Below are 26,841 nucleotides of genomic sequence, written 5' to 3'. Positions count from 1 at the left end.
TTGCCTGTGGGTTTAGATTTTTTGGAACAGCTGCATTCACAACTCAGATCTCTCCTTGAGCAAATTATTATCTTATCAAGAGCATCTTTTCATCATTAAATCATATGCTCCCTTGTGGCTTATACTGTGTTGAGAAAAAAGTAGATTTCAAGTTTTGCTATCTTCTATGATTGATTTCAACTTCTTTTTAAACCTAAAAAAAGAAGGCAGAGTATCTCCACAATTTACAAAATTTCAAACCTGTTAGGTTTAGAAAGCTTTACCAAGTAATTCTTAACATTTCTCAAGTTATATTAGCATATAGCAGTGTTACCTTCTCAAACTAAAACTTGAAGACTTTTTTTTTCTCTAATTAAACATCAACCAAAAGCTTTGAAATAAAGTGCTCTGACATTTATGAAAGTCCGAAATGGGAAAGGGAGTGGCAGACTATGTATCTCACCTGTAGGGTTCTTATGCCTTCAATAATACACAAACTTGTAGCAGGATTTTGAGAAATAATGTTTTATAGCCTACTCCTCAATTTTTTCCCCTTTGTTACATTTATTTTTCCCCAGGCAAAGCACAATGGAAAATGTTACCATTGTGCTGTTCTTGTGTTTGTATAAATGAGAACATGAAGTGAAATACAAGCAAGAACTGTAAGATTAACACCTTGCATTTTACAAACTAGCTTAAAGTGAATGTGGAGTTTGCAGAAGGTCAGAAGAACAGAACTGGTTTCAGCCAGAAGTCCATTTAGCCAACTTACCCCATTGCTGGAACATGAGGAGAGAGTATAGACAGAAGAGATACAGTGTGGTCATCTCAGATCTCAGTACCTGATGGGTAGGATGCTCAGGAGCTGATGCCCAAAAGATGCAACTCCAGTCCACTTCCTGTCCATTCCAGGGCTCTGTGGGAATGCAGTCCAAGCTGCTGCTTGTGAGATCCTCTCTGAAGGAAACCACTTTATCTGGGGAACAGCACCTCCTTTGAATGCAGGCTGTAGTCATAGTTCAGTGGTACTCAGAGCCTAGGACAAGAGAGCATACTGCAGGATACAGTTTTCCCAGATGTGGGGACTCAGCCATGGCCAACCTCTTCTGTATTTCTTGCTTTTTTCAAGAAATTCCTTGAGCCATTTTTGCTTGCAGTTGCATCTACATGATTATTTTGTTCTTTTGTGTTTCATTAAATATCATTGTATTCTGAAATAGAGGCAAGAAAGGAAAAGAAAAAATCACGCGAAGAGCAAAAGTCCCATCATTATTGCAAGAGATGTTGCATAAATGAATCTATCTTACTTACAAAATATCAACAATGTAATGAATGTTGAATATTTTACTCATTATTGCCATATTAATGATATCTTAAGTTTCTGAAGACCTGTGTCTTACTATTATTAAAAATCTGTCAAATATATACATTTTTTATGTGGTACATTAGTGTACTGCTTTGTCTTCTTCCTGCTGTGCAATCCAACATCAGTGTTCCCCTGAGACTATGAAGTAAATTAGAAATTGCTTACAGCTCATCTTCAGAGTCTTGGGTATCCCTGCAAAGATGTTAAGTACGTGACCCTCTAGGCCTCAATCCACAACATTCAAATTTTGGGCATCATCTACCAGGTGCAGAAACTTGAAATCTTGGTAATACTCACAGCTTATAGGCATGGAGTGACTGGCCCATCTTAGTATCTGAAACATTTCCTCAGCAGTGTGCATCCTGTTTTCTCTAAAATAGCTCTCCAAAAGGTTGTCAATTCCCTCTACTTAGTCAAGCATAATTAATAAATAAATAAATCAATAAAAGTAAACCTAGAGAAAGTGCATGTTGTTTCAGAAAGTTATTTGAAATCAACCCACTGAGGCATTTCAGATACAGGAGACTGAACAGGAGAGACTAATTCACAATAAAACAGTTTCACCACTAGTGGTTAGAAAAACACTACAGAAAGAAATGCCAACTGATTATTCATCTACAAAATTAACAGGATTCATAAAAAACAAATAAGTGAGAAATACAATGTCATTGGATATCACCTCTGATACGATTCACCATAAATGGGATTTTATAGCAATTGTAGGAAAGTAAGCTGCTTTATCTGAGAGAAGATTAGTGCATTTGGTCAGAGCTTGGTTTGAACTTGGGAACAGTTGTCTTTCTCTGTCTTGATTTCACTAAGTGGTTCACTTACAGTTCCTAGAAGTGCATTTAAAAATTAGAAGTGCAACCACACAGACAAACATTGCATGTGTAGGTAGTTTGACTTCAGAGCATTATATGCATTATGAACTTTCTGGGGATGCACAGAAGTTTTACATTTATAAGCATATCCTGTTGTCACTGAAATAGCTGAAAATCCCAGCAGCTGGCAGTTTCTGCTGATTTCTGCCAGTTTTATTCATCTAATTGCAAGTATTTTTGAACAGATTTTAACTTCTGTTACAAGGAGTTATAGCAGTGTATGTACTGTCAGCTCCATGTCTTTCCCATACAGTTGGTGTTTGCACACCTTGCCAACCCTGTTAAAATATTTCCTTTTCAAGGATTTGCCTTTCTTAGACTCTTAAAATTTAATTATGTTCTACTTAATTGTTAGGCAATGATTGGCAAATGAAAGCTATGGCCCAAAGCATTGTAATAAAACCAGATACCCGATGCTATTTAGATGTTGCAATATCAGTTGCATATTTTGATCTGCATTGTATCTCACCCCTATAGAATGATAGCTGTTAAGACAGAGGCTTAGCAAGTTTCCCATGAAACCCTTCAGGGTTGTTCTTTGGTACAGGAAAACAAATCACACCCAAGGCAAGAGAGAGAATACAGTATCACATATTCTCTGCTTTCTCTGAATTTTTTGTCCTAGGACATGTGAGTTTGAGAAGCACTGCTATAGAAATGTTGCAGGAATACTGATGGATTTTTGTTTTTGAAGTCAAGTCCTTGATTTCATTATATTACATGTGAATAGACTTCTAGGTAGTAAAGAATTATCCAGTAAAGCAACTCAGACCTTTAGCTTACATCCTTTGTTTCCTCCTCATTTATATTTCAATCCTTACATCAAAAGAGATTTAAGGTGTTTATTCATTGCATCAATATCCATCAATAGATGGATTTAAAACTTTACAGAAATCCTATAGTAATCCCAGGTGTAGGCAATGCGAATCTGCAAATATCTAGAGCTCATTTTGGATTTAAGACAAATCCAGAAGACATGAGAAAAACATCAGTAACACTCAGAAATATTTTACCTTCAATTTCCTTTTTCAAAATTTTGAAACAGTTGCTTTTTTAAGTTATAAATCTTATTTGTGTTTTCTTGCTGACACTTTTCTCAGCCCCACCTCATGCCCACATTCTGAGTCACTGGTAGGCATGTGTGCATCCATTAGGGATACTTTTGTTGTATGCTCTGTGCTCTCACACTGAGTTTCTATTTGCTGCAGACTGTAAAAATAACCACCAAGATCTTTTGTTACCATTACTGCACTGCTTCAAGATAAATGAAGACACTGTGCACTTCCCAAGGTCAGGAAAAGTTCTTACTTCCCAAATTTTATGCAATTCTTGAAAACAGAGTAAATTGGAAATTATCCATGGTCTTAAAAACTTGTTGGTTTGGGATGGCACCGGTATTGTACTTCATTTTAAACATTTATACTGAAGTGCAATTGAATTTAAGGTCAACTCTGTGACCATAACAAGCATCATGCAAATAGTCATTTTTTATTTCCCTGCTGCTTCTTTTCCTAAGTGTTGCATGTATCTGCCAATTGAAAATCAGACCAGTGGTTGCTAATTTTCACATGTGTTTTTCAGGATGTGTCTTCCTCTTCTAAGTCCTGACCCTTTAGGGAAAATGGGGGAATGGGATGGACTGGTGTTAGTAGTGTGACTTGTGCTCATGTTCTAGGGGAGTAAAGCATCCCAACTCCTGTGTTATGGACAAATCTCTCCCTTCTGTATGATCTAAAACTAGATAGTGGATGTGCTTCTCCTTATCTGAATAGCTGCTCTGTGCCTTGAGCCATACCCTGTCTAGATGTGCTGCAGCTTCCAGTTAGTGATTTGAATCATCTGAATTTTGCTGAAAATTCTATGTGCTGTTTGAGATTTGCACAAAAATAAGTTTAAAAATAGAGTGTAGCACAAATACAATTGTTTTATTTTTGGCATATTTCATGGTGCCCGCAGATCTTGCAATAATTATGAAAAATAGGGCAAGATTGGTGTAATAGTAAGGCTGGGAACTTGAAAGCTTGACTTCATGCAACAGCAGAAGGCAAATGCTACCTCTGCTACCTAGTTCTGAAAGTGCTGGTGTTACTAAAGAACTGGAAAAAGGTTTTTTTTTGTGCTGGTGAATCCAAGGTCTGTTGCCAAAATGGTGTCAGAAAAGTGTAAGCCAGTGAATAACAGGTCATTATTAAACTTTCGTTATGTCTCATGATGATGCTTTTCTTGAGAAAAGCATCATAATCTTAAATTGCACTTAAAGAAGCTCTTTGTTTTGAAATCATGGCATGAAGCAATTCTGGGTTTGATTTCATTAGTGTGCTGCAGTTATTGCACAACTCTGGTCTACTTGCAAGTAAGTTAAGTGTCTCCTGTCGCTTTGGTTCTACAGGTTCGTTGTGGGTTTGGTGGTGTGGTGATATCATCTGGTTACCATCACATTTGTAGACAGTGATAACCAGGCATCAACACCCATGAAGAAACCCACAGAGTCATCAGGGAATGTTCATTCATTTTTTCCGAAATTATGTATGTGTGTGAGTGTGTGGATGATGCTTGAAAATGGCTGCCTGTACATGACAGTCTGGGGAAAAAAAAATTTCTGTAAAAGAATAAATCAGAATTTTCCTAACTGATAATGTATGTGAGGGTTCAGTCAAACTCAATGTTGTTTCTACTGGTTAAAATCAGATCATTTAATATTTAAAAGAAAAGGCTTGGGTTTCAGTAAACAAAATCTGAGAGATTGAACACTTTGTAAAATATGCTTTTCCTTGAGACTACTAAAATGTAAATAACTAGAAATCCTCAGGAATTACCAGAAATGCTATTTTTCTGTAGCCTGTCAGGAAAGAAATACTTATGCAGCCACATGATGAAGAAAGTTATTTTTTAATAAGATCTCCGTTGCCTTTATCTGATTTTCAAACTTGCTGTTTAGTGACAAGACCATTCAGATTTTTCAAAGCCCTGGGAGTCTTATATATTTTAGAGATGCCTCACCGAGAGCTTTCAAGACATAAACATAATATTAATGGTTTTAAGAGAGCCTTATAATTCTCTACTTCTAAAGCAGAACTTCCCAACTATGTACTGATGTAGATGGCAGCTATCTTGAAATGTTAGCTTAGCCTCATTTCCATTTTAATCTACAATAATGTTTGTGGGAGATGCTGCTAAGATTAATATAATTCATTTTAAAAATGAGAGAAAAGTCATGTTTCTTGTAGACAATTGTGTTTCCTGGAGTTGTGGTGCTTGAAAAACACCAACAGCTCAAAAAACCCCAAGTAAAACAGCATGAAAATTGTTTAGTTTGGATCTGATTTTTCTTAGACTCTGACAAATCTGTTCAGTTTTGCCAGACCAATAATTATTTATCTGCCTTGGTATTCTGAATAAGTTCAAGCTGAAAAATTTTTAAATAAAAATTTGGGTGGTTAGTTGAAGTTCAACTTCAAAAATTCTCTGTTAATTATTCTGATCCAATAATCAGGTATTTTCTTCTTGGTTTGATTCTGCATTAGGAAAAACAAAGAATTTGGTAACAGCTGTGGTTCAGTTACCATTTTATATGGAAATAATCTGTATTGATTTGGTATTAGGCTGAAGCAGTTTGGAGAGGGCTTGTGTTTGTGTCTAGATCTACATGGCTCTGAGGAGATCAAAGAAATGGGTTAAAAAGAAAAAAAGAGGAATTATATAAAATCTGAATTTTTAATCTGTATTTTTATAACCTATCATATAAAATAGACAAAGAGAGTACTTTGTCTTGAATCAAATACTGATTAATGAATTCCATTGAAACTCTAAAGAATAACTTAAAAATTTACCTTTATTTTCATGCACCAGTATGTTTATAGCTCTGGCTACTTTTAAATTCCTCAGAAAATGTTTTTTTCATGCTTAAGTTTATTTCTGTATAATTACTCAGAATTTTATTGGTTTTTCTTTTTCAGGAACTTGTTTTGGGTTCTCTTTTAAGTTGGTAGGGAGATTAGAGGACACTAGTGGTTTCTTTACCAACCTCTTCTAGGCTGCACAGAAAAATTACTAAGAAGCAGGGCTTTTTTCCTGACATGCTAAATTGTAACTATTTTAAGAGAGACAAATGGGTTGAGTGTTTAAAGATTTAATATAATTTTATCCATATATACTTTAAAAGTGTGGATTAGTATTAATTGATACCTTGGAGTTCAGCTGCCTTAGGCATCTGCACAGTTGTGACGCTCAGCAGCTCAGGAGATGGTGTTGCAGAGTTTATTCCACTCCCTTTTCCAGAATGCTGCCATGACCACTGCCAGTGCTGTGCGTGGACATAGGAAGAATAAAAAAACAGAGCGGGCAGAACCATGCCACAGAAAGTGCAAAAGGACATGATATCCCTTTTTTGTTAGGAAGTCCTTTCTGAAACCCTATCTGAACACCAGGCCTGCTTGTTAATTCACGTCTCTGTGCTTCAGGCTCTGTTCTGCTTGTTCTTGACTCTGTGGGCTTTAACATATGTGTGTCTGAGGAGGAAAGCCCCTGCTTTTTCAGGGGACTTGGAAAAAACTTCATGAGACTATCACTTACTCTTAGCTCATTATTTCTCTAGGTTACTTCCATAGAAGACAAGGTTAAATCTATTGTTGTTGACTTGCCAGTCACATGACATCAGACATATGTGCAGCTGCTTAAATTTGAATTGAAATAGCCCTGGAAAAGATGGGGCTCCCTCTCAGATGAAATAAAATGTATGTCCAAGAAAATCATAAATAAGCTGTTGGGGGTTTTTTAGTAGATCTATCTCTCATCATAATAATTACCAAAGTGTTTACTCACAGGTGCAAAATACTTAGAGAGTCGCCTTAATCTCCAATTATTGTTGCCCTCTCATCTTGACCTCTCTTGAAGTGTTTTATAAACAATTTAAAGAATAAATGAAGTATTAGAAACAGTTATTATAGAGCAGGCAAAGTTATTTGCTTTCTTTGAGTGAAGGGATATAATTTATAAAGGACTGATTACACTCATCTGTTTTCTGGGTAGCCTGTAAGTTTACTTTACCATGGCAAGGCAGAATAACAGAGAAATTGTGTCATGGGAGCCAAGTAAGATATTGTAGCAGTAGGAAATCCAATTGCCTTGTTTTACAGCCATTTGTCTCCTCCGTTGTTTCTGTCAAATGATCATTTGAATCAAAAGCATTTAAAGAGATTTTCTTCCTCTGCAGTAATGAGAACAACAGAGACTTTTGTGCTGCAGGACGTTCCTACTAGGTCTTTCCTCCTCTAAAATGGCTATGTGCCAGTCCTTGTTATTATTGAAAGTTGCTTCATTTAGTACATTTTATAAAGTGTCCCTGCCCAGGGACACTGATCTTGTGAGTCAAGAGGGAGAGCAGGAGCTCTGATTCAGTGGCTGTCACTGATCTTGTGAGTCAAGAGGGAGAGCAGGAGCTCTGATTCAGCAGGGCTTAGCAGCAGAGAAGTTAAAACTGAGAGTGTTAGTGGGTAGCTTACTACTTCAAACCCTCTCTTTTTCAAGATATGTGTTTGAATCAAAAGAAAAATACAGTGGGAAGCATGTTTGATCTCTTTGCCTTACTCATTTTACCACATTGCTCCTGACTTGCTTACTAATTGGAGGTTGGTGACAAGGTTCTTTGACTCCAGCTCTCACAAAGAAGGGCCTTGTCTTGGAGGGAAGAGCCTAAGAGGTTCAGAATCTCCCTCTGTAAGTCTGCAAGCCATTCCCACCTCTGCTGTGCACTTCTGTCAAGCAAATAAGATGCGAGTGTCCGGGAATCAGTAAAACAACAGAGCCTGTTGGCTTCAACACAGCTGGAACTGGAGAAAAGATGCCTGTTCCTCTTCTCTTACATGGGTTTTTTCTGTCTCTTTCCTGATCTCCCTGTGAGGCAGACAGAGTGGAGGCAGTAGAGCAGCAGGGAAGAAGAAAGGGTGACAGTGATTGTCTATTTCACATCAGAGGACAATTTTGTAGTGTCCCTTTGCAATTAGAAGAACATTTGTCAAGCCTGATGTCTGCCAACCATAGTTCTGCAGCTCCTGGAGAAGCTTACCTTATCAAAGTGCTTTTCTTTCCTAAACAGATAGAAGACACTGTCATTTCCAAGATCAGGTATTTGAATGAAGAAATAGGGCAGGATGTTGTTGTAGACACATATATAGAATTACATCTTTATTTCTAGTATTTCTGGCAGAAGCAGGGAGGATGAGGGAGAGAACTACTTTAATAACAGGTGGTTGTTGTCAACGTGATAAGACTGAAAAATCCTCCAGTAACTCTGTATCCTACAGTAATTTTCTTGCGGGTCCAACACCCTTAAAATATACCTTAGCAGTTCTAAGGTAATTCTGAAATATTCCTCACCTTTTGGAGTCATCATTTTGAAAGTCAGTAAGTCTGTGTGTACACTTTTGATATTTAATCACTGGAAGGGTTGGGGGCCCTTATGCAGAAGATCGTGGTCAGAGGAAATCAGTTTGAGAGCTGATTCTTCGCCTGCTGCATCTGGAGCCTAGTGGGGGTGCTCTGAGGAGCAAATGTAGATTTGGCTTTGGCTCAAGGGAGGTCCCCTGTCATGAGATGACATATGAAGGTTATGCATATAAGTACCAAACCCTTACACTCCCATACTGTGCAGCATTTCACAGCCAAGAGATAAACAGACTGTGGCTGTTTTAAAATAACAGCTATGTTTTTTTCTCTCTTTACTGGGCTATTAGGTTCCTTTTGTTTACTCCTGCCTCGAATCATCTGCCAGGTCGGTGTGTCCTGTAAACTGGGTATGGTACTTTCTGCCAGATATCACTTGTACCTGAAATGCTGGGCACTGCAGACTTTCTTTTAAAACCCTCGTGAGTAATTGCCAAAAGGTCATAGCTACAGTGCCCCAAACAAATGCAGGTTATGAATGGTCCTCTTTTTTAGCCTACTTTTCCTTTAAACAGGCCTGTTGGGTTTTGAGTACCTGCAGTTAAATGGTGTTGCTTTTGGCAGGGCTTGGTGAGCAAATGAGGCATAATCTCTCTGATCTCAGTAGTCTGGTCAGTCAGCCATGACATTCTCAGTGTCTTTTCTTTCTACACCCTGTCTGAACAGAGCCATAGCCCAGGCAGCTCTCAGTGGGGTTGCCAAAGATTACCATGTGCAGTGAAGCAGCAGATGGCAGGACAGTGGAAAATATGCAGCCCCAATCCCTGGGTTCACGTGGGGTTCAGGGTTAAATTTCAGCGATTTCCCTCTCTGCTCCTCAAGCCTGTCAATAAACTGCCCTTTGAGAAATGAGCTCTTTAGTGTGCTTTGGGAAACTATTTAAAGTTCAGTTTTGTCCAGTTTTGGAAGTGTGTTCTAGACTGAAGCAGAAAATTTAAGGGTTCTGTGGCTACAGCTGTTGAAGTCTTTCTCACCTTAGTGTGGGCATAAAAAATGAGGTACAAATGAGTATGTCCTGAAAACTAGGAAAGGAGAGTAAAATGAGCTTTGCAAACTTGATTGGCTCATAAACTGTGTAATGACTGAGTGAGGGGTGCCCCCACAAACTTAAGCTTGTGCCTATATGTTTTGATAAAGCCGTTGCTTGCACTTTTGGTTTTTCTGCCCACTGGTTCTCTCTTCCTTATTCCTTGCATGGGATGGAGAGTTTTCACTGGAATGACTAGATGTTCAATCTTGGGGTGGGGGAAGGTGGAATGGTGAGCAGAGAACAAGAAAAACATTCTTTCACAGCATATTTATTTACTCTATTTAGTGATTTCATCCCTTCTTGACTCTTCCAGGGTCTCATTGTTTCATAAATACCAAGATGCTTAACTTTCTCAAATTCTTGTTAAATTTTGGCATGTTACCTTCATTTGGAGTGCAGAGGTGACATTAAGGCATGAAAAACCACAAGAATCATTGCTTGATTGATTAGCTCATGTTCAGAATAAAACTCTCAGCTATTTCCACTTTGAGCCTTGGTAACAAGCACATAGAGGAATATGTGTCAGTGACTAAATGAGAACCTGGATTTAAGTGACTTTCTGAGCACCTTTTCAGAATTTGCACAAGCACCAGGCTTTTGTTCATTTTCCTGGTACAGCATTAATCAGACTGAACTGTGCATCTATCATTTCTTTCTCTGAAGTTCTTTACCTTTGGTTAGCTTCAGGCTCCATAGGACCCTTGCCTACTTCATTTCTCACAAGACAGCAATTTTTACTCTCAGAGCAAGTCTGGTCTCCAGGCAGGGGGCTATCTATTAGGAAAAAGATTACAGTATAATATCTAGAGATGTTCTGTAAAACTGTCTCATTGTGCATTCAGAAACAAGAGTAAAAAATGTAATCTTAGCTTTTGGTGCTAGAATTTACAGCTTTGTCCAGAGCATGTACAGAGCATGTGTATGTGTGTTTTTCTAGTGCATGCACAGCTACCTATGGGGATATAAAAATGATGTGAAAGGTCCCACTAAAAGCACAAAGCCAGGAAATTCAGAATTGGGCTAACTTTCTGTCCTGGTTTCACCCCATTGTGTTCAAGTATTGTAGACATCTCAGAACAGCAGGTGATCTGACTGCCTCTTGTGTTCCTAGAGGAAGTATAAACTAACTTAAATGGGAAATATCACAAAAACAGGATAACAATGAATTTCAGGAGTCCACAAAGGAAGAAGTGTTCTTAAAAATACTGTTATTGAAACAGTCGTGAGCATTACAAACTGAATGGTGGTAAATGGATGCATTATATAGACACTCTGGTTTTTTACCATTGAATCACTTTCCAAATGTTTTGTTTACATCTTCTTGTGCAAAACTTTTGTGGTGATTGGACATGTTAATGGTGGTGTATTTAAGTTTGTCCTCTTATTTGTAAATGTAAGTAATCTGACTTCAGAGTGAAATTCAGTTTCAGTGGCAACATTAATAAAAAAGGAATATTCATTGAAATGTGTGAACATTTCAAAAAGCTGTTAGAATTTTATTCAATGATTGTGTTCAAAATATTTTCTCACTAAATAAGGGTCCATTTCTTTTTTTGGTCCCTTATTCATTTTAGAGTGAAAATTAGCAACATGCCCAGGCTTTGTCCCAGAGGGGAGTTTGCTGTCAGCAATGGGTTTTATGCAACCTCCTGACATACCCTTTCTGCCTGTGGGAGAGCTGCCTCTCTGTCTGGTGGCATTTCCAGTTTGGAGCTTGGGTGTGGAAGCTGCAGCACCCTTGCTTAACTTCAGGGTCCTCTGAGAGTGATCACATCCTGTGCTGCAGTAAGGACATAGATTTTATGGGAAGTTTAAGCAACCAGCAGTAACTACAGCTAGGTGAAATAATGTTTTTATTGGCTTTCTGAATAGAGGAGGTCAACAACATGGCCAAGTCCTTTGGACCAGAAGGGACGTGCTGTCTTTGTTGGCTTGCAGTCTTCCTGGTGTACTCTCATTGTGTCTCTGCCTTTTCACCCCATTCTATTCTTAAACTCTTAGGCCTTGGGGGCTTACTTTCGGGTTGGGTCCCCCCTGCTCCACACAATCAATCAAAGCTTTTTTCAGGGGTCTGTTGTTAAAATACTACATTTCAGAGTTGTTACTTTGGTTTTGTCCAAAATAATGACTTCCAGTGTTGTCCTGCTCTGTCTTCAGCAGAACCACTTGTCCCTGTGCAGGAGATGGGGACAGCAGGGACAGGGGGAGTAGGCTGAGAGCGCTGTGAGCTGATCTCATGCCCTGGGTTGCACACCAGCTTTTCTGCATGCCACAGCACACACTGTGGAGATATTTTTTTGGCTCTTAACGTCTGAGCCAGGTGTTTACTTGACTAGTTTGTTATGAGTCTGAGAGGGTGTCTGTAGCTGGAAGATTTCATCCTTGTACTTGAAACTGTAGAACTTTGCAAGTGGTGATCTGTACACTGACTTGTTGGGATCATCAGTGGTGTTGGAGATGTATTTCTCACTGCATCCTAGCCCGGAATCCAACTATTCATAACATGGAAGGAAATGTAGCACCTTGCATTTTATGTACCTTGTTCTAGAAAAAAATGTTCCTCCTGTATTTGCAGAAGCTGAGATTTCTTTTTTTTTTTTTTTTTTTTTTTTGCTTCCCTTCAGTAATCACTGGCCCTCACCTTGTTACTTCTTGATGACCTCTTTCCCCTTGGCAGTTACCAGCTCCCTGAAAAAATGATTCAATTGTGTTTCAGAACCCCCTCTTGGTGATTCCAGGACTTTGTAGCAGACGGTGGTTTAGTAAAATCAAATAGTATTTATCAAATGATGTATTGAGGACCTAAAGGGTGCCTCAAGGACTACCACTGTCGCAAAGCTAACCAGAAGGAAGTCCTAGGAGAAAAATTGTTGAGCAACAAAGCTCCAAAGGGAGGCACATGGATTAGAAACATCTTGAGTTATGCTGTATAAGTGTCAAACCCGTCTAGCACTGCTTTATTAGTTTGTGTGGGAGGCAAAGTTTCAAATAAGCTGCTTGGCTGTAGCCAGACCATTTCTCTTGCTCCAAGAAAAAACATCAGCACTGACTCAGCAAATTTGCCACTGTGACTGGTTTCAAGGCTAGCTCTTGTTACAGTCTTTAACCTACAGTAAAAGTAAAGGAAAATTCTTTCTCCCCCTGACTTCAAGTGAAATGATACGTTTTATACTCAAGAAATTTGCACGTTAAAAGTTAGGACAATTATGGGTGCACAGAAAGTCACAGAAAACCCGTGCAAAACTTTGTTTACATATTGACCCACCGCAAACTGCTGTCCCAGCCACCTGGGGAGGTTGAGAGACCAGCCAGATTTAGTCCCTCAGAGGTCAGAAGGTCCAAGAAACTGTATTAGTCAGTCATGTGTCACCAGGTAAGATTAAAAGCCTTGCCTGCTTCATCTCAAGAGAGTGCGAGGGTAAAGGCTGAACGTCTCAGCTTGAACCGTCAAACAGCAACTTTCTTGATGTGCTACTGGTTGTGAGAGGATGGAGGAGGGGAAAAACAGGGAGAAAAGGAAAGGGGTGTTAAATTGAAGAGCACAGATGTCTGAACTGTGATAGCCGTTAAACAAGGGTAGTTAAAATTATGGGTTTTTGTGCAAGTTGCCTAAGACTGCAGGATAATTCCATTTTGTACAAGGGCTGGATTTTCCTTTTGGTTGCATACAGTTCTAGCTATTGTAGCACAAATTAAGCAAAGCATGTACTTAACTACAATTGTTTACACAAGCTTTAACAATGTAAAGAGTCTGTACTGATGGGCAAGCACACTCATGTTTACCCACAGCTCACACATGCAAGGGCTTGTGTAATTCTGTGACTGCTGAAATGAGAGGTTTAATTCAATAACCTTAGTTGTACAATTTTAAAAACACAGCTTCAATGAATGTTAGAAAATCAGAGTGGCTAAAGACATTCACCTTTGTTTTACAATGTATTGTATATGAACTGCGATTAAAAAAACCAAAGTGAATAGTTTGGAGCAAAAGGTTAAGTTTTCTGTAAGCAAAACGCTGCTCTGTTTATGTAAGCACCATTAGCAACATAAACTTGGGAACAGGAATAACACTTTTACATATTGTTTTCAGTATTAATGTTTGGGTTTTCCTTTATAAGAATCTTTGATGCCTCACCTTTTCCTGTTCAGTGTACAGTTCCTGAGGGGAAAATATTTTAATTTAAGAAAAATTATGTGGAGGAAATATACTAAAATAGCACATTTTGGCCAACCATTATTGCTGGTATATCACTCTGTCCTTTTAACAACCCCATATGATAGATCCGAGAAGTGTAATTATTCCCAAAGAGCAGTATTTTAATTGTGAAATCTAATAGCTTTGTGTTGCACCCTACACATGCAGATTGTCTGCTAACCAAACATCATTTTTTCACAGTCACTTTACAGAACTGCTGCTGTGTAGTCACAGAAATGATCCCGTCATTGTTTTTTGAGAGGCGGAAACCTCTATCTGTTTGTATGCAGAGCAATCACGAACAGTCTAAAGCCCTGCTGACAGATGCCCAGTGGAGGGTTAGCACCACTGAGTCACTGGGGAGCGTGGCTTGGGCTGTGGCAAACACCACCTCAGGTTCTCATCCTTTGGTGGTGGTTGGTAGGTCGCTTCCCCTACTTCTGTGTCCCCTACTTTTTACAGAGCTTACTAGTTGTCCCCTGAAGAAGGCTTTGTGCTCTCTTTTCACCCACTGGGAAAAAGAAAAATTTTCCCGCTCTCAGTGCTCCCTCCACATTTCTGTACCTTGTTGTTCCTCACAAGACTGTCTCTCGCTCTCATTCTCCACTCAGATTACAAAAGGCAATAATTTGTGTTCCCCACACGCCTAGTTCAATGACCTCCTGTTGCCCTCAGCTGTCCAAGTGTTCTATGTGCAAGTGGATGCCAGGGGCAGAGGTGTTCTGGGGCTGGAGAGCATCAGCCCCCTCCACTGTGCTGCCTCTCCTGCTGATTCCCACCTCTCAATGCCTTTGTCTTTCTGCCTTAACCTCCTCATTTTTGAAATAGAGAAGTATTTTAGCAGTGCATCTTCCACTATCTCAACAATGGGCACCCAATGAATTGGTACCACATTTCTGTTGAAAACTGACGTGCTAATGGAAAATGGAACCAAGGAGAATTATTGCATTTTGGCATTTTAAGGGTTATAATGCTCTATGTTATAATATCAATATATTATTAAACAAAATAATTCCATTTATATGCTGATTGATGTCTTTGTTAGTAGTATTTGAAGGAATTACTATCACATAATTTTATTTAAATCACATATTTCAAAGTAGTTCCAAATGAAGGTCACTTGATAAAGAGGGACAATTTCATCCTCATGTTACTGGACCACTGCTTTCAGTCTGGGATCTGCAGATTTTTTTGTTACCTAATTGTTTCCCAGGGGAATGATGAAGAATAACCTCTTTGAAAAGAATATTATCAGTAAAATTTCCTGTTAAGAGAAAGATACATGTCCATTGGAAAATAGTTTGGGATATGTAAAACATTGCAAATATAAGAAAACCACTACCATAAGCTACTTCTAAAATTTTAAAGGGCAGAGAAAAAGATTGAACATATTATGATGAAAAAAAGTATTTCCAGCCATGCTATACAGGATTAAAATGAAAGGATTAAAGCACTATGTCTCATGTTTCAGGAAATAAAATGATATATTGCCCCAGTCAAGAAGATGTTTCCCATGCATGAATTTACAAGGAATTGCTTATGAATCATATCACCCTTATTTCATATATATTTCATTTTGCAAAAATCTGATTGTGGACTTTATGGCAAGCTCATCCTAAGGTAGCTGGTTTTATGAGTACAGCTTGTACGATGACAAGCAGAAGGAAAAAAAGTTGCTTTTAGCCATGATTTTCTCTTTATTTCTAAATAGTGATGTTTCTGCTTTGTGTAATTATTGTTGTGAAAACAACTTATTATTTTAAATTGTGCATGGATTCACAATTTAAATGCATAACTGCTTAAAATATATTAAGTAACTTCTCTACTAGTTTTACTAAAATGCAACACTGTATCTGAGGTTTTGATCAAGACAGTTTAAAATTCTGTTTAAACTCAAAATATGGAAGGTTAATTTAAAGATATATAACTTGATTTTTCATTTAGTTTACAATGACAATAAATCCATTGACTTTGGAATAACTGTTATTTATTTTCATCAGTGTAAAGAGATTTAAGCCTTCTTTTCTTAGAAGATCTGGGTGTTGGTTTTTTTTTCACTACAACTTGTTACAAAAAATGGAAAAGATTCTCATAGAATGGAAATTATGAGCAATGTGAATTTTCAGGCAATCAAAACATTTTAATGATCTCATTAAATGTATCATTTACAACAGATATATGTTAAAAGAAATATGTTTCTCTGGGTTAGTAGAAGCTCTGGGTACACAATGTGTTTGAACATGTTAGGCTTCCACTAGAATCTATGCCAGAACTGCAGAAACTTGGAGGAAAAAAACTGCAAAGCTTCAACCTTTTTCTTGTGTCAGTGTCTTCAGAAGAGACAGAAACCTTTTAATCATATTTTATGCAAAATGAAGAAAAAAGGTGTTATGAGAACTTGGTAGATTTTTCTAGGACTGCATCTCAGTTGATAGATAAGGACTGCTATTGAATTCTGTAAGATTGATTGTCATTCTATCATATTGCTAGGACTAATAATGGATTTTTATAGGCATGCAGCAGCTAGTGTTTTGCAGGGAGAGCAGAGTTCCTAAGACCACAGTTTTATCAATAGTTGGGTTTTGTGTGTAGTCTTGAGAGCTTGGAAAATTAGGGTTCTTGAAAAGAAATAGATACTACAACAGTGGCTCTTAAAGCTGCTTCATCCATTTGGTTGCCTCTTCTAAACCACAGTACCCAGAGAAAAACTCCTACTTAAAACAGACATTCCCTGATGACTCACAAAGGCTGAAACCCCAGTGCTGCTAAAAGGAATGGGGGGCTGATGCAGAGACTAAGACTTATTTTTTTCTGTCTTGGGGCAATCCAGCATTGGAACTGTCGGTGCACTAAGACCACACCTCCTAAACAATAGTTTTCAATATGCGTTAATGAGAGATGTGTCCAGCTTTCAAAACTGCATCTTTGCCAGATGTAGGCAGCATCCTTCTGGAAGGGATGAGCTGTTTTCCACCCTGAGCCAGGCAGCACAATGGGTGACAGGCCTGGGCTGGAGAGCAAAAGCTATTGCATTATACCTCTGCTATTTCTTTTCACTGTAGTATTGTTCCTGCAGTGGTTTGCTGGCAAGTTATATGTTTTACAGATCAGGTCTGCTTGATGAGGAATCCTTGCTTCAAATCCTGTCTAGGATAAATCAGGTTTGTAAATCAGACCTTATGGTTCCTATTGGAATGCTAACAATCTCAAAGGGAGGGCTTGGATTTTGAAAACCAATCTAAGCTAATGCCCAGGATTCTTGAAAGAGCTGTTAATATAATGAAAACTCTTGTTAAAGGCCCCCTTTAAAATGTTAGAACTCGTCAGACCCTGCTTAAGGTAGGGGTGTTTGGAGCCACTGAAATATCACACCAAAGCATCCTTTGATAGGTCTGGCCATATCTCCTCTGCTGGCCATGTCTTTAATGCTTCATTGCAGCCATTCCAGTGCTGCCAATTGCAATGGAAACCAGCTCATAATGTAGCCCATCTTGGTTTTGATGTATTTGCTGCATAGATAACTATGCAAGGCAGTTAGCCCAGCATGCTTGGCCCCACCAACAGCAAGAATGACTCTTCTCGGGGTTTCTGCAGGAAAGTGAGCTCCCAGACATTTGTCACCCACCCACATTTTGAAAAGGTGTTCAAATAAGTCAAAATTCATCAACCACGTAACTGAGTTTTTAACAGTCCGCATTTATTTGTACTAGGTGTGAGCAATGAGTTGTGTTTTACAAAACCTCTCTGAACTGAGGAAGCAGTGCAGAGCCTGGAGAAAAATATGGGACTCTGACATATCTCTTTCCCACTGGTCTAAGGTAGCTTCTGTCACTATCACCAGCACATTTCCAGGTGAATTAGTAAGGTTAGTAGCATAACAAATTAGGCCTTAATCTCCTGCCTGTGATAACTGGTGGCATTTTATCTGCTGCATCATCTTGATCTGATGAAAATCACCATAGAGCTTAACACACCAGCAGCTCTGGTGATACTCTTCCTGGCACTGAGTGGCTGTTTTGTGGAGAAAAATGCTCCTGTGTGTCTAGCATTAACAAGTCTTCACTACCTCCTGATGAAGAAGGAAGCTAACAATTTCTGTGCCTCAAAAGGTCCTTTGTATTCAGTTATACAAAGATATGTGTCGCATTTTGCCTAGACCTTTTAGATAGAATCAGTCCTGAGGAAAAAGATATTACTTCTGCTAAATTTCAGACCAAAGCAATGTCATAGCCAAATTGCAAACCTCTAGGACAGGGCTTTTTAGTGGAAATGCTGACATAGCCTTAACTTCTTTGTATGACTCCAGAAGGCACCAGCTTAAATTCTGGTTATGATGTGCATTTAATGGCATGGGATCAAACACAGAGTGTAATGGGATATTTTAAGATACTGTGTTTGAAGGGAATAAGTACTTAAACATTATTTATGAACCATATCATTTAAATGCTTCTGAAATGTGCCATTCAGTCCTTGGGTGCATGAAAAAAATTTCTAATCACATTTCTCAGAATGAAGAGTAGCATAGTTTTCTTCCACAGCTTTAATGCTGAGGCACTTCCAAGAAGAGGGTTGGTATTATTTAGTGGAACCCTTACTAGAATATCTCTGGAAAATTAAAGTTTTCATTTTTTTTCATTGTGGTGCTCTCTAGTTTTCCAGTTCAGCCTTTTGAAGAATATTCTGATTTTACTTGGAGAATATCTTTGAAGATTGTTTCTCTCCAGTTAACAGTGGCTCTGCAAGAAGACAGCAGTTGCTAGTATTACTTGTGCTGCGCTAGACAAATCAGCTCTCTCTTGTGTGGTATCTTTTGTACAATTAAAGTTAAATTGATAGCATAAAAGTTTTTCTCTCACACAACCTAATATGCTGCTTTTTTCTTTTCTTTTTTTTTTTTTTTTTAAATGCTGAGGAAGCATTTGCTCCAAAAGGGGAGTTGACATTCATTAGTGGTGTAGGTTGACAGTAAAACTTGCTTTAATGCAGATGGTGACCAGAACTCTCATTGCTTTTGCTGCAAATGGGAATGTAGTGTTGAAAGCAGTCAGTTTTCCTTATTACTCAGTTGCAGCCTGGAACTTTTAAACATCTACTTTATTCCAGAAAGAAACCTGTTCCTTCAGCTGTTATTTGCTGAATAAAAGTGCTAACTGAAATAATTTTGGTGCAGAAGGTTTCAGAGCTATTCCTAGTAAGTTTTTGCCATAGGTTGAATCTGTTTTTAATTAATTAGCAATAATCTGTGAGAAGGTCTCAAAGCACTTTGATAAGTTAAAAATGGAAACAATCTTTGGAGAGGTACCAGTTTGGCTCAGCCAAAGAGACTCTGTCACTGGTTTTTGTTAAGCCAGAACTCCACTCCTGCTGCAAGCCTGTCCAGCCAGGAACAGGAGAACCACAGTATTTTGCTTTCAGAAGTTCAAATAGCACAGTCACAGTGTTAGTACTCTCCAACTCTTGAGAAATTTGCTTTGAAAAAGACTCTGGAGTATATTTTGTTTCTGAAAGTTTGCAAATCACACTGTTTGGGAAGGTTCCTTTATATACAAACCTTTTCAGGGAATATGGATATTATGTGATTTTCATCTTTTAAAGAACAGGTGCAAATTGATGATATATTAGGATACATCAAATGGCTAATAACTGGAATTGCAATTAGTTCAGCAGTTGATGAAAATTTAAAATTCTATCTTAATCCTGTGGTAAGGTCTGACTTTAATTAAAGTTCTTCATTCCACATGATTCTTACAGGTGTGCTATTTTTTTTTTTAAATTTTAATAGAGTCAAATGACACAGAAAAGTACTGTAGTGTTCTTGGCATTACAGGAAAAACTAATAATCTGAAAAAGACACTTCATGTTATTTAATAATGTTGCTGCAACCTACTGTTTGTTTGACAGGAAAGAGAACATACCGAGATGCATATCTAAAGAGCAGAGTTCCATAATGAAAAAACTACATGTATGCATTGAATGTATAAGCTACACTTTGAGACTTTTGAAATTTGCTACAAGTATTTTACAACTACAGACATTTTCACTAAGTCTCCTGTTTTTCATTTAGAGGAGGTATCATCTGTCACCATTTAATCATATCTGGTTTTAGCTATTAAAAAGGCATGTAATTTTAATTTTTGTGGCTCATTAGTGTGCAAATGCCAATGGGCCTAAACTCCTGGTCGAAATTTAAATCCCTCTGCTTTTGAGGAGACTGTGACCACCTTTTAGAAACACAGCCATCATACCCTGAAAATCAAGATCTGAAAATGAGTTAAAAAAAAATATTGTTTAAAGCAACTCCACTAGAAGAAGAGGTGGGTACACAAATTTTCCAGAGTAATACAGTGGACAACATACTGAAATATGGTAAAATAAAATACAGTCTTCTACTGAAAAAGTTGAAATCACAATTTCATGATCTAACTGAATCTGAAGGACAAAGAATCCCAAACAACTAGAAAAGAATAATGCATTTACCCATTGTAGCTCCTTGGAGAATACACAGTATTTGCATAGTGTCAATTTTTTTTTTTATTAATAAACACATTTATTTAGATATATGCATTCCTTGAAAAAATAAATTAAAAAGGAAAAAAGAAACTGAAACAGAAAACTTGAGGGTGGTCTAAGATGTCTGTCTTCTTTATGTAACCTTTTGCATTTTGTGTTTAAGAACTGACATTCCAAATGATTTTCTTTGGCTTAATGCCTGGAGTGAATACTGAGGCAGCAAATTAGGAATGCTTAAGAAGTCCCACAAAGAAAGATGTTTGCTGTGAAAGTGCAACTAATGTGACACTTGCCCTGGAAGCTTCGTAGCTTGCTCAAATGATAAAAGATGGAGTGGGTCTGGGTGGTGCAAGGGGAGTGAGTGGGGACTGAAAGTGCCATGTGATGAGCTGTATGAGGTGTCTCCAGAGCTGTCTGCCACTGTGACAATGCTGACACTACCCTTTATTTTTTCTCTTCCAGGGGCTAACTTTGTCACTCGGAAGATCAGCCGCTCGGTAGCAAAGATTCACCTTGGGCAGCTGGACTGTTTCAGCCTGGGCAATCTGGATGCTAAGAGAGACTGGGGCCATGCCAGGGACTACGTTGAGGTAAGTTGTGGGATTTTTTTTGAATCATGTCTGTGGAGGGGATAATGCTTATTGCTGTAACTTCAGGTTATGGTCCACAGAGGACTATCTCCAGATTTTTTTTTTTTTTTTTTTTTTTTTTTTTTTTTTTTTTTGCCTATTGAGGTCTGTTAACTTTGTCTTGCTCTTGACTTCAGATTAGGGAATTTAGTAACACAGCAGTCTACCCCAGGCATGACCTGAACAGAAAAATAAATCTTTGGGTTTACATTCCTTGCCTGGATTCCTGGGGAAGGGGTCTGACTACAATGTGGATCTATTTTAGAGTGTTTCTTCAATTCTTCTGGCAAACTTTATGACTGATAAAATGACTTGATTTCAGCAAGATAGCAAGATGCAGTATGACCTGAAGTGAAAGATGCTGCTGGAGATGACCTTTTATTAATAAGGCAAAAAATTAGGTCTATATCAATGATCAAAGACCTCTTTCCTTACACATTATAAAGAAGCATCACAATGTAGTTGTGATCTCAGGTATTGGAACACATAAACCTGCATTTAGTGTTTGAAATGTTTGTGTAGTCAGGATTTGTTTCTAATTTTATTCTACCCATCTACTTAAGCAGACAAACAAACAATACCCCTGTATTGTATTACAAGGAGACATGAATGACCATGTAGGAAATATTGTCTTTTCCCCAGGAGATTTTTGTCCCCATTTTGGTGCTTAAAGATTTCCTGTGGTCATTGGACTATTTCTGTCTTTTAATAATTCCTTGCTGGGAAACCGGATTTGACTTCACCATTCGTTGATGTAGTTTAAAAAGATGACAACTGTTTGTTTTGGTTTTCTATATTACAAAGTAAGAAGTATCTCAGTGGGCAAAAGTCTTGATTTTTATCATTAGTTGAGACTTTAAAGGTAGAGTAAAAGCTGAGCTCTCAAATCTTCTTTATGATCAAAAAGAGCAAGAAAAAAAAATCATAATGCCTCTAAAAACTGATGTCCTGGATGACATTAAAAAAGGTAAATAGCCACACTGCCTTGGTATCAAAAGAGTTACATCAAGCAAGTAAAGAAGGTGGTTTTTGGCAGCCAGATGAAGTTGTCTTAGGTTCTGTGCTGCGTTTGCATGTGGGATGTTAAAAGCATCATGAGCGTAGTGACTGTGCCTCCGTGGCTATGGTTTTATGTTTGTGGCTACAAGGTTGGCTGAAGCAGTTAAACCAGTAAACCATCCCAGTCATCTTTTTAATGCATAAAAATTTTAATGCATAAAAATTTCAATGCATAAAAAACGAGTGATCATAAAATCAGTCACCAAGTCTCCACTGAAAAGAAGCAAAAGGTAAGTCAAATAAAATGATCAGTTGCATGAACATAATGAATATGATTTGTTAACAGCCATTGGATATTTCATGAAGACTTCAGCTATGGCATTCCAACAGAAATTGCACTAGGTCATAAATCATGGGATGAATCCTGTAGTCTTCTTCTCTAAGGGAAATCCTAAATAACTCTCTTGTGCCTTCTGGCTTAGACCCTTGTCCTGCGTTCACAGAATCACAAAATGGGTCAGGTTGGAAAGTACCACAGCAGATCTGGTCCAACCTTCCTGCTCAGGCAGGATCATCCTAGAGATCATTGAACAGAATTGTGTCCAGACAGTTCTTGCATATCTCCAGGAGGGGAACTCCACAATCTCACTGGGCAATCTGTTGCAATGCTCAGTCACCTGCACTGTAAAGTTCTCCCTCATATTCAGGTGGAACTTCCTGTGTGTCAGTTGCTTCTCTTTGCCTCTTGTCCTGTTGCTTGGCACCACCAAGAGCCTGGATTTGTCCTTTTGACACTCCCATACTGATAGACATTGATGGCATTCATTCCCTCTCTTCTCGAGGCTGAACAGGCCCAGTTCCCTCTGCCTGTTGAGGCTGTCATTCAACTCTTAAAAATCAACAAGTAAATCCAGAAGGATGAATAGCTTTCAAGGCCTTTGGCCTCCAGAAGGAATGTAGTTGTCTGAGGTCTATGGCACAAACACATGTTTTTTGTGCAAGTAGCATTCCAGGCCTTTCAGCTACACATCTTGGGCCTGTCCCAAAATCTTCTGGAAAGAATTCCTTGCTAAAATATAGTTCATCTTGGGTATTTCTCCTCCCAGAGAGGTATCATCCCTTCAAATGATGGGAGAGTTATTATCAATTCTCTAATTCCCTGAGTATTGTGGAAATACGGTTACAGGCAGCCTTCTAATAGGTAAAAAATAAGGCAACTTTAAACTGGAAATAAACTATTATTTGAGGCTTTAATGGACTGGAAAGTAGGGCTTAGAGATTTAACATTGTTCAAATAAATGCATAATATGCTAGAAAGCATGATCATATTTACAAGCATTTTGGGAGCTTCCTTAAGCATATGGCTGAACACATAGGGATATATCTTATCCTCTCCATATGTAGCTTTAAATCCCATCGATATTAATACAAGTAACACATGTGCATATAGACTAGACCATGCACTGTGTTTCCTTTCTTCTTATTTCCTTATTAGGGATAATAATAAAACCATAAATACATTCCTTTTTGTTGTTTTATGAAGTATTATGGGTCAATTCCTGATCTCACGAAAGTTTATGACCCAACTCCCATTGACTTCATGGAGAAACAGTATCCTGTATGTGTTGGACTTGAGAACATCTGATGGTCACAAAGCACAAGCAGAATTCATGACTCTTGAGCTTTGATTATATGAGCTCATTTGACTGCCACTGTGGTTTTGGGCAACCTCCTTTGTATACAGTAAAGCATGGAAGCTTGTGCCTGCACTGAAGCACGTGGCTGCCCACTGAGGAATGGGTTGAGGGTAGTTTAGTAGCAGATGATTCAGAAATTTGGGGGTTAGGCATGGTTTAAACATATCAGTGGAGAATCTGTGGAAAATGTGTTTGATCAGGATTTTGACCTGGCACCTGAACTGCCACCTGCAGCAGCATTGTGCTGGTGAATGAAAACTGAAAAGTCCAACTCACTGGAAATAAAGGATTCCATTCAGTGATTGAAGAGAACAGAACAGAAAAATGTAAGCATTGAAAATTATTGGTGTAGGATTATAAATTTTAATGTAAAATTAGTAATTCTTAATGTATTGGAAGAAATTGTTGCTGCCTACTGCTCTCCCTTTCTCCATTATTTATTTTGCTGCGATCGAGCACATGTCTCATGAGATTGCATTAGAGATGATGATCAATGCCACTGAGTTGGAAGAGGGGAAAGCAATACATCAGTGCTATTGACATATGAATCTTCTTGCACAACAGCAAGCCTTAAGAGTACTGAGTACAGTGCTGAGTGCAGGGGAAGAATCATCCTGCTGGCCACATTATTGCTGGCACAGGCCAGGATGCCATTGGCCTTTTTGGCTACCTAGATGCACAAGCCTCCGTTAAACAGCTGAGGTTTTTCCTGCCTTTCCTTCAGTTTCCTCTTTATCACCTGCTGGTGCTCAGGTTGCCTTCTGCAATTGCACTGCCCATACCTCGGTGTTGTGCAAACAGCAGAAATACTGCACTGAAGAAAGCTGTGGAAAAGCCCCTCAATCTCGATCTTACAAAACTAAAAGAACTTGTCAAAGGTAACAGTTTTAATAGGCTTTAGGTGTTCATATAAATCAGAAATATTTTCTCTTGCCTTCAATAGAAATCCAGCAAGTACCCCAAGCAGTAATTACAGAGGACTCATAATTGGGTCATAATTGACTCCAATTCAATTAATTACATGTCTAGTCAAAAGTTTAAAATAGGTGTGTGCCTATATTCAGGGTGGAGTCGGGGTGCATTTGATATTTAGGATGTATGGGAATCGGCTTCCATTAATTTATATTTAAATAATATAAAAGAAAACAATCAAAGCAAAAGAAAACTGTTTATAAATAAGTAATATAGTAACTTATTGTACAGGCCAATCAAGCATATTAAGAAACTGTGAAACTGCTAAAAGAGAAAATTTCTATCTTATTTTCTTTTTAATTGGTTCTAGTGCTGATTCATATGCTAATCTGGGATTAAAAGCACAAGAAAATACACAGTAATTTTTATTGTCTTAGACCATTTTGCACATGTTGAAATTTAGATAATAAAATTTAGTCTTTGTTTAAATCTCTAGTCAGCATCACCTGGTCTTTTATTCATTATTTTTCTTCTTACCATTCTAATAGACAGAAACTGACCCTTGGAAACAGCTGCTACCACTGCTGTTGTGGGAAATCCCTTCTTGTATGTTTGTGCATATGTTTAAATATAAAAACTCTTGCCAGACAGAATTATTTAGAATTTTACTTTACTCTTGTGCATAAGAAAAGGAGCCAGCCAGAAGGATTTCTACTTTTGTTTTGTTATTTTCTTGTAGCATTAAGGATATGTTGTCTTCTGAGATAAATTTTACCTTAGTCTGCTGAGACTTGAAGTTTTTTCTGAGTAATTATTTCACCATCCCAACTGAATTCTTGTTTGTGAGAGTCTTTCCGAGCTGAACTTTTGTTTGTGAGAGTCTTGCTTTGTTAAGGACTGCTGGCTAAAAAAGGAAGGTCAATTATATCTGTCTGTGTAACTATCAATACCTCATATACTTATGAGATTGGCTGATGAACTTAAGGCATGCTTTTAAATGCAGATTGCCCTTTTGGTGTGGACTAAAGTGAAAAATGCTTTTCCTTTCTTACTACTTAGTTTTTATGTTTAAAGTCAATATCTTCTAATTAAAGTGACAAAATAATTTTAAACCCTCACTGATGGGCTTGTGTCAGTATTAGTGTATTGCCATCCAGGTAAAGTGTATTTTGTGTATTTCCAAATACATAGAATGTTTTCTTTCCATCAGCTTGTCTGAGGTGGCATAACTAATGGCTCTATGAGGCCAAACTGATCTTCAAACTAAATGAAATCTGCTCCAGTTTAGGTGATTACGGTCTGAACTGTTTCCATCCGGGTGGAGTAATTGTGAGAGCATCAGAACTTGTAACAACCTTTAGGAGAAAAGTTTGATAGAACATGCTCCTTTGGAACAACTACTGAACATTCATAAAACTCTTGACAAGTGCTTGCTGAAGCAGTACCTTTTCTAGAAGCATGTGTATCAAAGAAAATGAGACTATGAGCATTCAAAAATCTTTAGATTTTTGAACTAGGAAGAACTAAGTAGAACTAAGTCTCATGCTGAAATGTTTATGAGAAAGTAACATCTTCCCACAGGAAGTATGCTCTTGCCAAGGGCAGAATATTTTTTGATTTCCTCATGTAAATATTTAGGACTTGTGGAGATAGGTGTCCAAGATCAAGGAAGTGGCATTTGACCACAGTAATAAGTTCAATCATCCACCCAAATAATGACCCAGTTCTCAGGATATAATACAGCCAAAAGTGGTCACAGCACAGTCTCAGCTAGTTTCAAATCAAAGACGTGAAGTTCACCCAGAGCTGACCCACAGGCATCCACTGGCACTGCAATAGAGGCACTTCTTTTTTGACACAAAAGAGTGCTGGAGGAGCAGATCCCTCTGATTGAGTATAGGGAAAAGACACGGATGATCTCAGTGGATTTCCAAGATCAGTTCATGGCATTGCTCTTTCAGTAAATTATTTGTATGTGTTGCACCTCAACTGAAATATTCCAACCCTACAAAAGAGCTTGTCTTGATATGAAGTGGTCGATGGTGTCACACTGTTTGGTGTCACCCAACAGGTGTCTCCCCACCATGTCTCTCATGCAGAATCAAAATACAATTCTGTGACACACCTATGTAATTCCTCTCTCTTTATTGCTGTCCAGGTAGGCTCCATCAGGCTCCCTCAGCTCTGTAGGGCACCTGT

General features: G+C 38.2%; 1 protein-coding gene across 3 annotated transcripts in view; it reads left to right on the top strand.

Annotated features, from left to right (window-relative positions):
• Positions 1-26,841, top strand: part of GMDS (GDP-mannose 4,6-dehydratase) — a 409,191-nt gene that overhangs the window by 162,228 nt on the left and 220,122 nt on the right. For all 3 annotated transcript variants that reach the window (XM_059853649.1, XM_059853638.1, XM_059853660.1), the window contains exon 7: positions 20,868-20,995. In XM_059853649.1, coding sequence (XP_059709632.1) covers positions 20,868-20,995 — 128 coding nt within the window. The remainder of the gene's footprint in view (positions 1-20,867; positions 20,996-26,841) is intronic.

This window comes from Haemorhous mexicanus, chromosome 1 (assembly GCF_027477595.1).
Source record: "Haemorhous mexicanus isolate bHaeMex1 chromosome 1, bHaeMex1.pri, whole genome shotgun sequence".
In the NCBI taxonomy this organism is placed as follows: Eukaryota; Metazoa; Chordata; class Aves; order Passeriformes; family Fringillidae; genus Haemorhous; species Haemorhous mexicanus.
This window is presented reverse-complemented; position numbering and strand designations above follow the sequence as displayed.